The sequence below is a fragment of the Coccinella septempunctata genome, chromosome 4, assembly GCF_907165205.1.
Source record: "Coccinella septempunctata chromosome 4, icCocSept1.1, whole genome shotgun sequence".
Lineage (NCBI taxonomy): Eukaryota > Metazoa > Arthropoda > Insecta > Coleoptera > Coccinellidae > Coccinella > Coccinella septempunctata.
The window spans coordinates 6,624,054-6,639,439 of NC_058192.1; the positions used below are offsets into that span (position 1 = coordinate 6,624,054).

The 15,386-nt window shown below is 38.6% G+C and overlaps 1 protein-coding gene across 8 annotated transcripts in view; it reads right to left on the reverse strand.

Moving 5' to 3' along the window:
- Positions 1-15,386, reverse strand: part of LOC123310662 (neural-cadherin) — a 303,888-nt gene that overhangs the window by 219,632 nt on the left and 68,870 nt on the right. For 4 of the 8 annotated variants that reach the window (XM_044894220.1, XM_044894217.1, XM_044894219.1 and 1 more), the window contains exons 3-11: positions 13,903-13,911; positions 13,025-13,463; positions 11,278-11,494; positions 9,182-10,201; positions 8,772-8,966; positions 7,097-7,287; positions 3,694-3,883; positions 3,375-3,557; positions 2,721-2,910 (exon numbers count right to left, since the gene is read on the reverse strand). In XM_044894220.1, the coding sequence (XP_044750155.1) occupies positions 2,721-2,910; positions 3,375-3,557; positions 3,694-3,883; positions 7,097-7,287; positions 8,772-8,966; positions 9,182-10,201; positions 11,278-11,494; positions 13,025-13,463; positions 13,903-13,911 (2,634 nt within the window). Of the gene's footprint in view, positions 1-2,720; positions 2,911-3,374; positions 3,558-3,693; positions 3,884-6,703; positions 6,895-7,096; positions 8,718-8,771; positions 8,967-9,181; positions 10,202-11,277; positions 11,495-13,024; positions 13,464-13,902; positions 13,912-15,386 lie in introns of those variants that run through there. The other 4 variants (XM_044894218.1, XM_044894221.1, XM_044894223.1 and 1 more) reach the window with 4 other exon arrangements.

Sequence of the window (15,386 nt, forward strand, 5' to 3'; positions counted from 1 at the left end):
GATAAACCGCGTATTTGCACAATGCCTCTGTTATAATGAAGAGATGATTGATAGGAATCGTCTGCACTATAAAAATTTTTGTCGATAATATTTATGCAAGTGGGTTTTTTCTCTTGAAGCCTCAAGAACAAAATTGTTAACTCCAGATCCAATTGAGCTCTTAATGTTGAAATGAGATTCCCCAAATGTTGTTGGTTGGAAGCATTACCCTGAGAAATGATTGACGTTTCATGTAACTACTTTTTTCTGTGAATTACTGAGTGATTGCTTGTGAAATTCAGGTCATCAGAAAACAATCAATCACCCGAAAACGAAATTTATTTGGAGGGTGGCTTTCCAGACTTCCGGATAAAGAAATGTAAGCTCTATTGGATTTCAATATTTATGTTTATCAATGAGAACGCCGTGTGGAAGAGTGAATCAAGCTTTCCATAAGGAAATTCGGAATTTCTCCTCATCTAAAAGAAGATTGGAAATATTTTCCCAAGTGATTTCCAGCAATCCCGTCCTCTTATAGCTAGAATTGATTCAAGGGACCGACGCTTTGAGTCCGATTTCATTCATCCATAATCCAATCATTCTGTCGTAATAATTCAACATTGAAATTCTTTCTACAAATTGTCCATTCGCAATTGTGGTTCCTTTGATTGGCATTACTTTTTCCATTCATCGTTATGTTATTGATCTGTTACTGATTTCTGGAAAGCACAGAAAACAGTAAGAGAATTCTTTGAAAGGGAACTGTCACCTTTCCAACAAACATAGATTTGAAATTGTTCGATAGATACTCTTCAATATATCCGTCACTACAGCTATCTCCCTAAAAACTATAAGTTTCCTGTTCCTGAATCTATTATCATCAATCATTTTCATTCAATCTAGGGCCTTCCTGGTTTTTGACATTTCTTTTTACAGCAGTATGCAAATTGTTTGCTATCGACGGAAAAACATAGACGAACGCCTCGTATGCATATAATTCATGAAATATGCCAATGAGCCTTCAGGATTCAAGAAACAAGGTCCTTTGTTAAAACTTCTCAACGAAAAAGCAACAAATATAAGAAACAGAACCGGCCAAGGCGAAGCGAGTAGCATCTGTCTCTCCAAATAGAGGGCAAAATATTCAATTCCGAATACCGAGGAGTTTTTCTCGCGCCAGATCGAATATAATCCGGTATTTTCCGTAGGAAACGGAGGTCACTATTTCCTCGAATCTCCTACCTGCGAGAATTTGTTGCATAACTCTGGCAAACCGAGTTCCGAGCTCTTCATAAAGTGCCTATAAATTCCGAGAAATCTAATAGAGAATAATTTCTCGTTTGAAACGGGAGGAATGACGTTTGGGGAGCATGGCGGATAATATGAAATATCTGTCAGGAAAATTGGGTCTGCCGGATTCTTTTCAGACCTTCCATGAGATATTTGGGTTATGGAAACTCATCATTGTTAGTATAGCAATAATTTTCCCATCTGCTTATTTCGATGAAAGCAGGGCATTTTTTTTTTATTAAAATGCTTTCTTGACTTTTCTGCAGTTATAGATGTATTCCCATTAGAATGTTTTTAGCATTTTCATCACATCCTATGTGGCATAAGTCACGATTTCGCTATTAATTTCCTCAATCTGACAATTTGAGCGTGACGAAAAGTGTGGGAGGGTGCCAAACTTATGAAAAAAAACATCACGTGTACATTCTCGAGAGCGATGGCTTTTTTTTCATTTTGAAGCTTATGATGCAAGAATAACGGAAAAAACATAATCTGACAGTTTCAACAAGCTGAAACAACCAAAATTGACCGTAAAAGTCACAAAAATTAGTTATTTTTGAATTATCCCCTCTCCTGAGCTTCAAATCGTTTTCGGATTCATAATGAAAGTTGTAAAGCATGATATTTTCTACAAATTATGTCCGAAGCAATTTTTTCTACGTCCGAACGTTTTTGAGTTATATGGAGATGAATGTATATTAGACTGGGATTCTACATTAACATTGCCCCTCTCCTTACCCTCTAGATCGAAAACGTTTGAGATTATGTGAAATTGTTTCAAACAAAATTCGTATAGAATTTCATGATCTACAACATTCATAATGAATACAAAAACGGTTAGAGGTACAGGAAGGGGGATAATTCAAAAAAATGCATTGTTATCATCTTCAAACTGTCAGATTAAGAAAACCTCCCTGATAAGTGTCAGATTAATAGGTCAATTCGTCTGCAACACCGAGATTAACAGTCTGTATGAAAATCTGACAGGTTCGAATATGTATAAGTAGCGATTTGTCCGAATAGTCAGTCTCTTAAATTAGCTTTCTTTGGTTCCAATTAACATATCCTCTGAAAATCTGCCACTAACGAAAAATACCATTTTCAACTCTTCCGTACGGCCAGTCCCACCACGCAAACTGTCAGATTAACATGAATTTATTATCAGAGACACGTAGGGCATAAACAGGATCTGGAACACGCTAGAGTATATACACCTGACGATTTTTTTTACATCTTTAAAAACCTCCAGATCTTACTTCTATTACGGCCTACAGAACAGAGATGGGCCACGATACATGTGCAATATCAACCTAGTATCATTGTTGGAATACTATTCAGGTATCTCACTTCATAGAACCATTTTTCACGGAATCACGGAATGAATTGATGAAGCGTCTTTCACGTGCCAACTACTATTTCACAGAAAAATCGTTAGACAAAAAATAACTCACCTGAATTCGGTTCGTTGTCGCTGTTCGGTCTGGCAGAAGGAGCTCCATCTCTGGCTTCCACTTCTAGAGCATAAGCGCCTTGCTTTTCTCTATCAAAAACGACTTTCGTGAACACTTCGCCCGTTTCTTTGTTTATTTCGAAAAAGTCTTTGCCTTCATTACGCGGAGAATCCACGATATAATAGTACACCTGAAACAAAGGAACAATGCGTCAACGTTTTAGGTCATGGCGTCTATGGGGAGAAGAAAACACGGAGAAGATGAAAGGTTCTCTGAAGTCGAGCGACTACTAAAAACCAAAAGAATAGGAATATAATAATCAGAAGGAATTTTTGAGGTTCAACGTTGAATCAAATGATATAACGTAAACATTGTACTACCTATCCGTTTGAAAACTTGAAAATTGAGAACTTCGGAAGGTACGAGATGTTTCCATTGACAGGACTCGTTCAAAAAGCTAGTTTTAACAATAGAAACGGGAATTATGAACAATTCCATAAGATTAACTGTTTGTTGAACACTGAGACATATAATTGTCAAGTAATAGTATTGCAATCTATGATCGATGTTCTGTGATCTAGTGCAGCCCTAGTGCTACCAAAGGAATTCGCTATATGACACCCATATAGATAGTTATGAGTTTTTGAGACATACTTGATTATTAGGAAAAGTTCCATCCTTATCAATCGCGTTCACTTGTGTGACTTTGGTTCCTATTGGTTCGCCTTCCAACACTGTCTCTTGTTCTCTTTCGGTGAACAGGGGTATCTCATCATTAACATCTTCCAACTGGATGTAAACTGTTGCTTCAGATGCCAACTGTTGGGCTCCATTGTTCTAAAAACGAAGATACAAACACAATGCAAAATTTTTCACAACTCCCAACGATCATTTATGATTCTCCTAAGAGAAGAAAGTGTTTCATTCAAACATCCCCTATTGAAAGTATCTTTGATTGTAACAAAAAGCTTACCTCAACACGTATAGTCAAATTGTATTCCTTGATTGTTTCATAGTCAAGTGGATGATTGACTTTGATATCAGCCCAAGTGAATCCATTATCTGGCCTCTGTTGTAGATAGAACGTATGAAACTTATTGGTTTGAGCGGTTGATCCGGGCATCAGACGATAAAATACCGTTGGATTGTTCTCGATTCCAGAGCTACATAGACGACATTCATTAAAAAAGAGGCATTTAAAACCAAAAATCGCCTATCAATGTTGGTCTTTATTTTTTCATAACTAAAAATTGTGTCACGAACAAAAAGCAAAATGTTTTCAAATGAAAACAATATGGCCTACAAAAACTGATCAGCCGCATGCAAAATTACCGATGACTCACTGAGATATTCAGTATTCATGGTGAACAAATTCGAAATTCGGAAAAAAATTAAAAATGAGAAATATCCTATATGAATTCTAAAAAAATTCAAACCTACTTTCCCAACCAGCATTATAAAAACTTTCACCATGGATACTTAAAAATAAAAATTCTTCTCGTCCGAAAAAATGCATCATGCAACCATTTAATTCACCTACTCTAACGAAAATTCGAAAAAATTGTCAGCATCCCCTAAAATTATCACTATTGTATCCATGCAAAAATATTTCATGATTTGAAATGGGATGCTGACTGCGACAAATTACTGGATTAAAAAAATTTTCAGTTTCTGCCAACGTAGTTGTCCTGAAATTATTTTCAAAGTACTTTTAGTTATGATTTCTTTACTTATCATTAAAGGAGACAAATCTATATAATTTTGCTTCAAATTCCCATCGATTATTATCAGTATTAGATAAAATTAAGAAATCATTTGCAAAAAATTCGAAATGGTGGGAAGTTGATACAAAACTTGAAATCATTGAATAAAAAAACTATATCTAAGATTCTGATGGATGATGGAGATGATGAGTTGGACCTCGAATGTTGTTGAGGTATGCATTTACCCTTTGCCCCAAGCTGTTGATTGTGAGTTATTGCGTGTGGTGTCAGCGCATCAACAACATTCAAAGTGTCCCGATAAGGATCGACAGGAAGGACTAAAAACACCCAGAACTACTAGGGATTGGAATTGTAACGACGACACGCTAAAGCAGCAAGAAATTTATCCGAATGTCAAATCCCAGAGTGAAATCTCCTGGCACTAAAATCAAGAATTTTCCAAGAGAAAAATGATGACCGTGAATCTTCTTGAAATTGCGTTCGTTCTCTGAAATTTTCCTAGTTGAGAACGTTAAACTTTGTGGTATTATGTAGCAGTAACACGTATTCTTTGTAATGAGAGTAAGTGGAAAAAAAAAACAGGAAAAACTGAAAACAATTAATACAGCAAATACATCTAGAAGATGTTAGCATCTACTCTGAAGGAAGAAGACAGAAGAGATTTCATAAAATTACATCAGTTGAATAAATAAGATTTGATTCTTGGAAATATATGAATCGATGAAAATCACACTAGAAGGAAAAGAAATAAGACGGCTCTACTTATTGATTATTCAAAACAGAATTAATTCGAACACTTACAGAAGAATTAGAAAGTTTATGTATAAGGAGAAGGATAGGAATACTTAAATTCAATAAATGTAATGATTGGTTAATATCTGATTAGTTAATTATTGGTAACCTTACTGCTAACGTGCTCAACTAGTAATTGTGTTTATTATTATTAGTTTCATTGATTATTATTTTATTAGTAGATCCATGCACTGATCTCTGTGAAAACACGAAGAAGTGTAAAATTTGTAACAAACTTTGACTGGTAGGGACCAGCAACCACCATATACTCATTAGTCGTTGGGTTTGTCAAGAAAAAATAGCCCATTTTTAATGTTCGACTCTCACGATAGACAACTGGAGCTAAAGATGCAACAACTGATATGTTAGGAATAAAGTCATTTTATGAAATACAAAACTGAGTCATATTTTATATCTTCTCGGTAGATATCATTATATGAAGGCATATTGGAAATTCTGTAACTCAGAATCCATCCGCCAGATGACGCTCAGAGCCGGAACCTTCAAAACCCTATTTCAGAGCCAAGTCCTAGTATTCGCCTTGGTTGGATAAGTATTTTTGGAAATATTGGAAAAATAAAAAAAAATCTGGGATTATTAGGCTGGTGCAGTATGTGAATGGGTGACCGCTTTGGTTATGAATTCGAGCGGAAGATTCTGACTTCACATCATCAGTGCTTTCCTCATTGTTCTTAGCTTTGAGCTGAACACATTTCTATTAATAATTTTTGGGTCTTAATCTCTTAGTTCTAAGGAAAAATTGTTTAGGTATAGGTATGCTTTCATTACTTCACTAATGTTGTACTCTTAGGGTGGATACCAAGAAATAAGACCTTAGAAAGGGACCCATCTATTTAGCAGATGGCCTCAACATGTTTGCCATCTGCCCATTAGATTGTTCCATTTCTTAAGTCTTAGTTCTTAGGATCTCTACAGGAGCCCACCATTAATAGTAAGTTTATGCAGAAGTACTAAGAACTAAGACCTAAGAATGGGACCCATCTATTTGGCAGATGGCCTTCACATGCTTGCCATCTGCCTATTAGATTGGTCAATTTCTAAGGTCTTAGTTCTTAGGAGATCTACCTAAACTTACCATAGTTCTTGGTCCTTAGTCTTAGTTCTTAGGAAGGTTGTACGAACGACAGGTACAGGTGATAATTGGATACTATTTTCTGAAAAATGAGTATGGTAATTACTGACCCTAAGTCAATGAAGAAGATGATAGAAGTGATTATAATTCCGTTATCTGAAAGCTCTGATTACATTGGTTAAAAGTCTGATTGATTTGTCGCGTTAAATGCTGCTGTTTAACCCTTGAAACCGTCCAGTGTCGTTAATGGGGTGGTGGTTTGGGCGAGGGCTTCCGTGCTGCCCCGCGGGTGAAGCGTGCACAAACAGACGAAGAGCGCCGTGCAGCGTCGTGCTACCGCACAGCGCACACGGATTATTTTTCTCTGGACAGACCTTGCCTTGACTGACACGACCTTGGCCCCGACCGGGAGGTTCTCTCGAATGAAGATCGGACCGTACACCACGTGATCCCACACGGGAGGGTTGTTCGCGCGGTCCACTACGTCTATCTGCACCTCCACAGATCGGGACAAGGGTGGAAAGCCTTTGTCTTGGGCAGTGGCCTCCAACTTGTAGGTCTCTCGCTGGCACGCGCGGGAACAGATCACACGTTAACTTACGATGGAAACTGGGCGGAATGTGATTGGACTGAGGTTGGGAATACGTGACGCCGGCCTTGGATTTCACCCCCACGCGATCACACAAACAATGAACCCACCCTTCAGCGATCCGCAGCCGGTGCCACGCTGTTTTCGCCGCGCAACCATTGCACGCGGCTATACCAACCTGGCCTTCACAGAAGTCACTATTGTACCCACTGTGACATTTTCTCTGATGTGAATGGGGCCGTACGTGTTGACATCCCACAAAGGCGGCTTATTGTTCCTGTCTACGACGTCTAATTCTACGTCCACGTCCGCGGAGGAGGGTGGAACTCCTTTGTCCGACGCGCGCACGCGCAGTCGGTACCTGTCTCGCTAAATACGGGCACGGTCAGGTCAGGGCACGTGGGACAAACCAAACATAACACATTCAATCAACAGAATATATGAACCAAATTATAACTCAATCACACAACTTAAATCAATTGGAAAATTAGCAAAAACCGGAACGCGCGCCCCCTAGTCCCCCTCAACCGCCAAACTTCCAAACAGCCCTTAGGCTCCCTTACAAATATTCGCCATACAATGAACCCTAGAGAATCTCACCAACAAACCAGCCAGACGAATGCCAATTCCAATACCTATGGGGGGAATAGAGGGCGCCAGCCGGCAAAGCTCGTTTCTGGTGTCCTGGCAACTCTGCATGGATGATACTTGGGAGGTTTCGGTTGCCAGACACCTACTTACTGAATAGCATCCCTGTTTCCATGTGGGCGATTCGGACGCCGAACAACAGAAAGGTGCATTTAAACAAAACGAAATGAAAGTCTATAGTACATAACAATCGAATAGAAATAAAACTTTTTAAGCAGGCATCACATGCAAAAAAAGTTTTAAAAAAGTGGGCTGGGGCGGGAGCAAGGATGTGCAAAAATCTTCTTGGTCCATCTTTTTTAACGACCTTCAAAAACCGTTGGACGTTTTTCTCGCATCGTACGAAATGCGGTTATTGTGTTAGTACGCCGCCCCATACACAAGTTAAAAATGTCACAATGTCTGAGTGCCGCAAGAGGTGCCCACCCCATGGGTTTCAAAAACCAACCTCCTGCGACACTCGTGACCAAAATACTTAAGGTTAGTTAAGTCCTCCTGCAAAAAATCACTCAAAAATATCAAAAACACAGTTGAAAAATCGATGGCTGCAAAAATCATCTCTCCTCAAAATCACACCACTGTATATTGAAAAAAAAACTTCCGCTGGCCAGCATTGTAGCTGGCCCAAAAACAAAAAGGCTTCCTTGCTACTCCAAATTATAAAAGGATAACTGAGTAGGTTTTGTGGGTAGGCCAGTTGATGGACTCTCCAATATTCTCAACATTGATGTCAAATCATTGAATCTGAATATACATCTGCAGCATGATGTCTTTCGAGTCCATGAATTGGCCAGTACAAAACTAAAAACAGTTCAAGAACACAGTATGAGTATACTGAATGTTTATGCAAGGTGTGCCGTATAAAAAACTCATTGAATAATAAAATATAGATATCAGTGCAATCGACCTACGAAGGCCGGTTGTTGAGAGCAACTGAAAGTAAGGTGCACTGTAAATGAAGAAAGAAGCGCTAGTCCACTCGTACCTAGGGATGACCATCAGTTGCTCCACAGCATCTCTGAAACGAATCTGAACACCACATCTGGAACTTGATGGTACCATGATCCCTCGGATTCATCAAAACCATCGAGCCAAATATGGTGCTTATTGTCACACATAATCACTTTCTCCATTCCAATCACACGCACACAGTTATCTTTCATGAATAATAGTTTTGGCGCATCTTATTTGTAAGAAATACTTACGTCCAAGGGCTTTTTCAATACTATCCACCCTGATTCGGGTTGTATTTCAAAATACTCAAGATCGGCTCTCTGACTATCTGCACTACTAAGCGAATAAACTATGGCGCCATTGTTATCTGCGTCTTCGTCAGATGCTGACACACGAAGAATATTGGTGCCAATACTAGCATCCTGCTTCACATTTTCGACGTATTTCTACAAGAAAACAAGTGTTAAATTATCGTTTATAATATTCCAAGAACGGCGAGGTTGAGCTAGTTTGAATTGCTGAAAATAAACTACTTCAGATCCACGCTTTCATTGTACAATTACGCTGTTTAAATTAAAGGAAAACAAAAGTGAAAGAATCGTTTAACAAAATATCTCCAAAAAGTGAGGAAAATTTCTGATAATCATAGAAATTTTCTTACCTGTCTGTCAAAAAGTGGAGGGTTATCATTGACATCTGTGATTTCTACAGTGAACGAACAAACCCCTTCCAGTGATGGTTCACCTTGATCTGTAGCTTTCACGGTAATAGAAACAAATTTACCATCGTCACCCTCTCTGTCGAATACTTTGTTGGTGGTAACTTCTCCCGTTTCTTCATCCACTGTAAACTTGGTACCCTTTTGATTTGGCTGCTGAACTATAGAATATTTGACTTGTCCGTTCACGCCTTTATCTTCGTCGGTAGCATGTACTTTTATGACAGGCGAACCATTCGGTGCTCCCTCCTCAACTTTTGGATAGTAAGTGCCACAATCTTTGAATATCGGCTTGTTATCGTTTACGTCAGTTATGAATACAACTACCACAGCAGTGCTTGTGTGAATTGTGGATTCGCCATTTACACAACATGCTCCATCGTCCATAGCTGTTACATTCAGTTCGTACTTATCTCTGTCCAAAGTAATAGATTTACTATGTAAACGAATAACACCCGTGATTTCTTCTATGACGAACTGCCCAGCACTAGTGCCTCCACCAACAAATCCAAACCTCACATTGTCGCCATCTTTATCTGATGCCACAACCGTAGTAACTAGCGTGTTGGGACCAGCGTTCTCGTCTACATTCGGAGTGTATACTTGTTGGGAAAACTTTGGTTCTTCATCGTTTTTATTCTTGGTGTAAACTCTCACAGTTGCTGTTCCAGTTTTGGCAGGTTCTCCTTTATCCTTGGCCGTTACGACGAATTCATAATATGCGTTGTTGTTGTCGGCGTCTAATTGCTTGTTGTTCGATATGATGCCACTTGGATCCACGCTGAAATGGTCGTCTGAGACCAGATATTCGATTTCTGCGTTGGCACCACTGTCGGCGTCCATTGCTTTCACCTTCAAAATGCTTGTTCCTGGTGGAATATCTTCGTCCACGTTGTGAGCTTGATAATCTGGTAGTTCGAATTTTGGTGCGTTATCGTTGACGTCGGTTACTCGGATTGTCAACTGAAACAAACATGAATTGAGCATAGTTTTTGTTGGAGGGATAGACATAATTTTGACAGTTTTGGTTACTTTTGATAAACATGGTGGGAGAATAGTATATTTCGTTACCAATCCTGAATTTATTGAGTGTGAGGTAAAGAATTGTAATATTGCAATTTGGTAATAAATTTTTCGTATGACCCATTCTGATTAGCTGATTCCTGGGACTGCAATGGTTCTCCAGTAAAGAATCTAGTAACGCGATGTAGAATATTCTTGCTAAGCTCTAGATACTTTGATCTCGCAGTGCTGAAACTACAAAGAAACTTTTTGGAATGATCCAACCTCGGAAAAGATTCCGCCAGACTGTCTCTGGTTCCGTATTTTTCTTCTCCTCGTACTATTTCTTGTTGGTACATTTTCCTATACCATAGAAAGGTTCCGGGAGTTTGTTCTCCTTTCTATGGAACTTTTTTGCTCAATATTGTATTGACTGGGCAAAAATTCAACTTTGGCAACTGTTTCCATAACAAACTACATAAGCTCGTCAGGAAATACTCAACAGATTTCTCAACTGTTTTGGAACATTTCAGTTTGCAATCGCTGCTGAACAATTGAAAGCAATTATCTCCTGTTTGCTCTGCTGTTCAAGCTCGAATTGATCTATTCCAATCTGCGATGACAATAGCAAACACAAATTTTCGGTTTCAATTAATAATGCAGCCAGTATTAGTGTGAAATACAATTTGTAGTATTGATATGTCGAACTCCACAGCGATCATGAATTTAAACAAATTGAACTTTCACAATCCGTTGAAAACTGGTTCACAGTGGACAAGCCATTCATATCTGATAAAACCTACAATTTTTGTTTGATCATAATATTCGATCATCTCTGAAGAGGTTATATCGATTAGTTACTAGAGATATTTAGTCATATTTTGATGATATTACTCAGGAGAGTTCTGCTTTTTTGCATCTCACTTTCGCAACGCGAGAGAGTGAGAAAAATAGTGTTGTTATGAACGAACTGAAATTCCATCATGAAATTTAAATTGGTTTCATGATAAAATTGAAAATCTGAAGAATGTATTTACCTCCACTGACGTGGAAAAGCCGCCAGAATCCTCTGTAGCTGTTACCACAAGTGAATAAACATGAGGCTGCCTCAGGTCCTCGAAATCCAATTCTTTCGCCAATTTCACAATTCCAGATGTTGGACCGATATTGAAGGTACCAGCTCCTTGTCCTTGCGCTTTCAGGGTATACCTTATTTCTCTGTCGGCGAAGGACTTGGCTTTCACGGATATTATACTGGAAAATAACGGAAAAGGTTAATGAAATTTGCTACACAGTTTCAGTTATGCTTGCTTATTCATTTCGTTCGGTACCAAATATTTCAGTTTACACAGAAGCTATTGTGATAGCTTCTAGTTCTATGCATAAAAAATATCACGTTACCATAGTAACGAAAACTAACTCATTAGAAGTGTCAGTATGAAGTTTGAGGTCAAAAAAGTTAACCAGAGTTACGCAACAAATTAAAAGAAAGAAGATGACCACCGAAATTATGAATATCGAAAAATTGGGTGTATCGAGCCATCATCAAGTACCTGTATTTAAAAGGGTTAAGAGCTGAAAAATTAGACTGCAAGCTTAAAAAGAGGTAAATTTTCCATTGAAGATGATGACCGATCAGGAAGGACAATTTCTGTGTCAGTCCCCAATAATATCGATGCAGTGCATGACATGATTGTATCAAACCATCGAATTTTGCTAAAACGGATATCTGAAGTCTGAAGCACTGAATATTTCATACGAACGCGTTCATCATATAGTTCACGTCAATTTGGACATGAGAAAAATTGCTGCAAATTGGATCCCCAAATGTTTTAATGTTGACCAAAAGCGTGCAAGGGTAGAAGCATCGCGTTCGATCTGTGCTCGATTTGAAAACGATGTAGACTTCTTAAACCGAATTGATACTATGGATGAGACTAAGGTATATTTCTACGATCCAGAATCAAAGCAAAAATCGATGGAATGGCGGCACTCTGGTTCTCCAAGACCTAAGAAGTTTCGTGTCCAAAAATCTGCTGGAAAAGTTCTTGCTTCAGTTTTTTGGGATTGCCATGGAGTAATCATGATTGATTTTTTGGATAAGGGTAGAACAATAACCGAAGATTACTATTCGGCATTACAGACCACTCTACGGAAAAAAATTTGAGTGAAAAGACGCGGATAGCTACCCAGAGGTGTTTTGTTTTTACAGGACAACACCCCTGCACATAAATCTCATGTTGCCATGTAAAAATAATCGTGATTTAGGGTTTGAATTACTAGAACATCCACCTTTTTCGCCAAATTTGGCTCCATCCGACTATCATCTCTTTCCTCAACTGAGAAGAGTTTAAAAGGTCGTAAATTTTCTTTCAACGAGGAGATAATAAAAGCTGCGGGGGTCTGGTTTGCAGAGCAAGAAGAAACATTTTTTTGAAAGGTCTGGGGACGTTGCAGGTTCGCTGTAATAAATGTATCCAATTAAGAGGAGAATATGTTGAGTAATAAAATATTTTGACATTGAAATTTTGTTTGGTTCTATAGTAGGCTAAGAATTTTTCAATATATACTCGTAATTATTGGAATCCGAACCCTCTCCTGAATGAATTCTTTTATATGAAAAAACAATTTCCTGCAAACCTCCAAACCACGCCAGGAAATGTTTTATCGATCAATCGCGAAAGACAAACGTATTCTGAATAAGAATATTTCCCCATATTACTTCATCCCCTTCCCGGAAATCCTGACGACCATCCAATAAAACCCATAAACATTCATACTTACTCGGAATCTTTCTTTTGATTTTCCGGTATTTCCGCCTCGTAGCTCGGCATGTAGAACTGTGGCGCCCTCTTTCCGCCCACGATCGAAAGCCTCTCTTCCGGGGTCGACTGAAAACGCCTCTCGTCCACCCTTCCGTTCTGATCTTCCGCCTTGACGTAGAGCACGTACTCCATGTCCAGCTGGAACAGGTCCGTACCTCTGGTCCGGACCACGCCAGACCTCTCGTCGACCTCGAACCTGCCGCCGGTCCTGTCTCGCACGATGAAGTAGTGGATGTTGTGATCCGTGTCCGGATCTCTGGCCTGGAGGGTGAAGACGGGGGTGTTTGGGGCAGCGTTGAGCTGTACCACGGCTTGCATCGGCAGGGGTCGGTTTATGAAATAGGGAGGTTCGTCGTTTATGTCTTTCACGTGGATTATGACTCTCTGGTTGTCGGTGTCTGGGGACAAGGGAGAAAAATGGGGATGATTCGATTTCCTGGTGATTCGCAACAAAAAAGTTTGCAAGATTTCAAAGAAAAACAAAAATCTCTTCGGACTGTTGACATGCCCTCTTTGATCCTAAACTAATACACATTACAATTACAAATTTTAAAATCAGCGTTAGTTGTGGTAATCTTGTTAAGAACAATAATCTGCTTTCCAAATTTCCTTTTGATAGCTCTAACAATCCGGAAAATATTTACTTGGTTCCACACATTGTTTTCATGTGTTGACGAGGGAAGATAAAAAATAAAAAAGATTGAATCTGTTAGCGAAACGCCACATCTGAGTTATTTTTAGTTCTCTTAAGAGAAGATTATTTTTTAAGCAGATGATCAACATTTAGAATTTCTTCTGTATTCAAACAAGTAAAGCTGAAGGTAAAACCATACTTACATTTTATTCCTGTTTTTCAGGAAGCATGAAAAAAGCACAATTTCAATCAGGGTTGGAATAGAAATTAAGAAATACAACAAACATCTTACAATCAAGAAAATGATTCCACTTCTTTCAGTATATAGCAATAAATTGAAAATAATTTCCTCATATGTTTCCAAATTAAATATGATAAAAACATGTTTCGAAGATCGGCGGATTAGCATATAATCACCTCATTCTTTTGCAGTCATCCTAGTTGATAGCGTTCCTCGATAATGAAGACATAAAAGTCAAAATGGGCTTGCCAGAAAGTGTACATATATTCAGATAAATGCGAAATCATTTACACGCAGCGGAAGAGGTCGCCTTGTAATTTATGTCAATTAAAATGCGCTGAATGCTCCATGTTCTCTCGTAAAGAGCTGGAATTTTAATTAAGCCAATATTTTTTAATATCAGTAATTAGGTACAATGTCTGTCGTTCAGGAAATGACACCTCCTGAATTAGGTTTTACCGCTTTGTTTTCGCAGTCCGGGAAATTGGAGTAGCTTTGAATTTTCGATGTACACCGATAATATGAAAATGTAGGCACCTTTTTTTTTAACCAGAAGTATTTCAATCATGGACGTGAACTTCAGGAAACCAAGAGTTCGAGGACCCCACAAAAATCGTAATCAAGCATCATTTCAATAATTTGTATCAAAGTGAGACTCAAAAAATATAGTTAAGAGTTTAAGGGGTTCCTAAAAATTCCTATCTCCTTGTTCCTAAACTTCACCCCAAAGAATTCTCCTAAATCGAAAAAACCATAAACATATTTTCATGAAAGATGGAAGAAAAGATTGGGTGAATGCATAAAATGAAACATTGGTCCTTTTGGGTTTTTTATCGGAGGCCCCTGATGAAAAGAGACAAGAGAAATGTTCCACAACTCTCTTCTATTTCCAGATCCTAATCACCTGCTGACAACATACATATTCTTCCACTCCACACGTGGAGATGGGTAAAAAGTCATAAAAACTCTCGACACCTTATCACAGAATTAACGTTGAAAGCTCTTCTCCCGTTCCGACCGAATGCAACTAAAATTTTCCGCAGTTTCGTAAATCATCTCCTACGGCATCGTATCTGAATCAAAATGAGCATCAAAACATGCCACTAGGATGCATATTCTGCTTTTCCTAATTGGGATATTCTAGTAGGTGTATCGCCACGTGTAAATCGTTAACTTGCCCTAGCTAGAGCTATGGTAACTACATTATAGACGGGATCATATAACTAGAGTTTCACCGGAAAACGTAATCAGAAAAACCATGAATTCACGAGCGTATTGCATTATTATTTCAGAGTTCGCTGGAGCCCTAACGCTCTATGGAAAATCATTCTCGCTAATTTTACTAATCTGTCAGTTCCATTCTTCTGAATCGGTGTAAACTTGAGTATGGCTATTTGAGAAACATGACAAGAAATTGTAATTGCTTTCGTGGTTAAAAATGAGCGC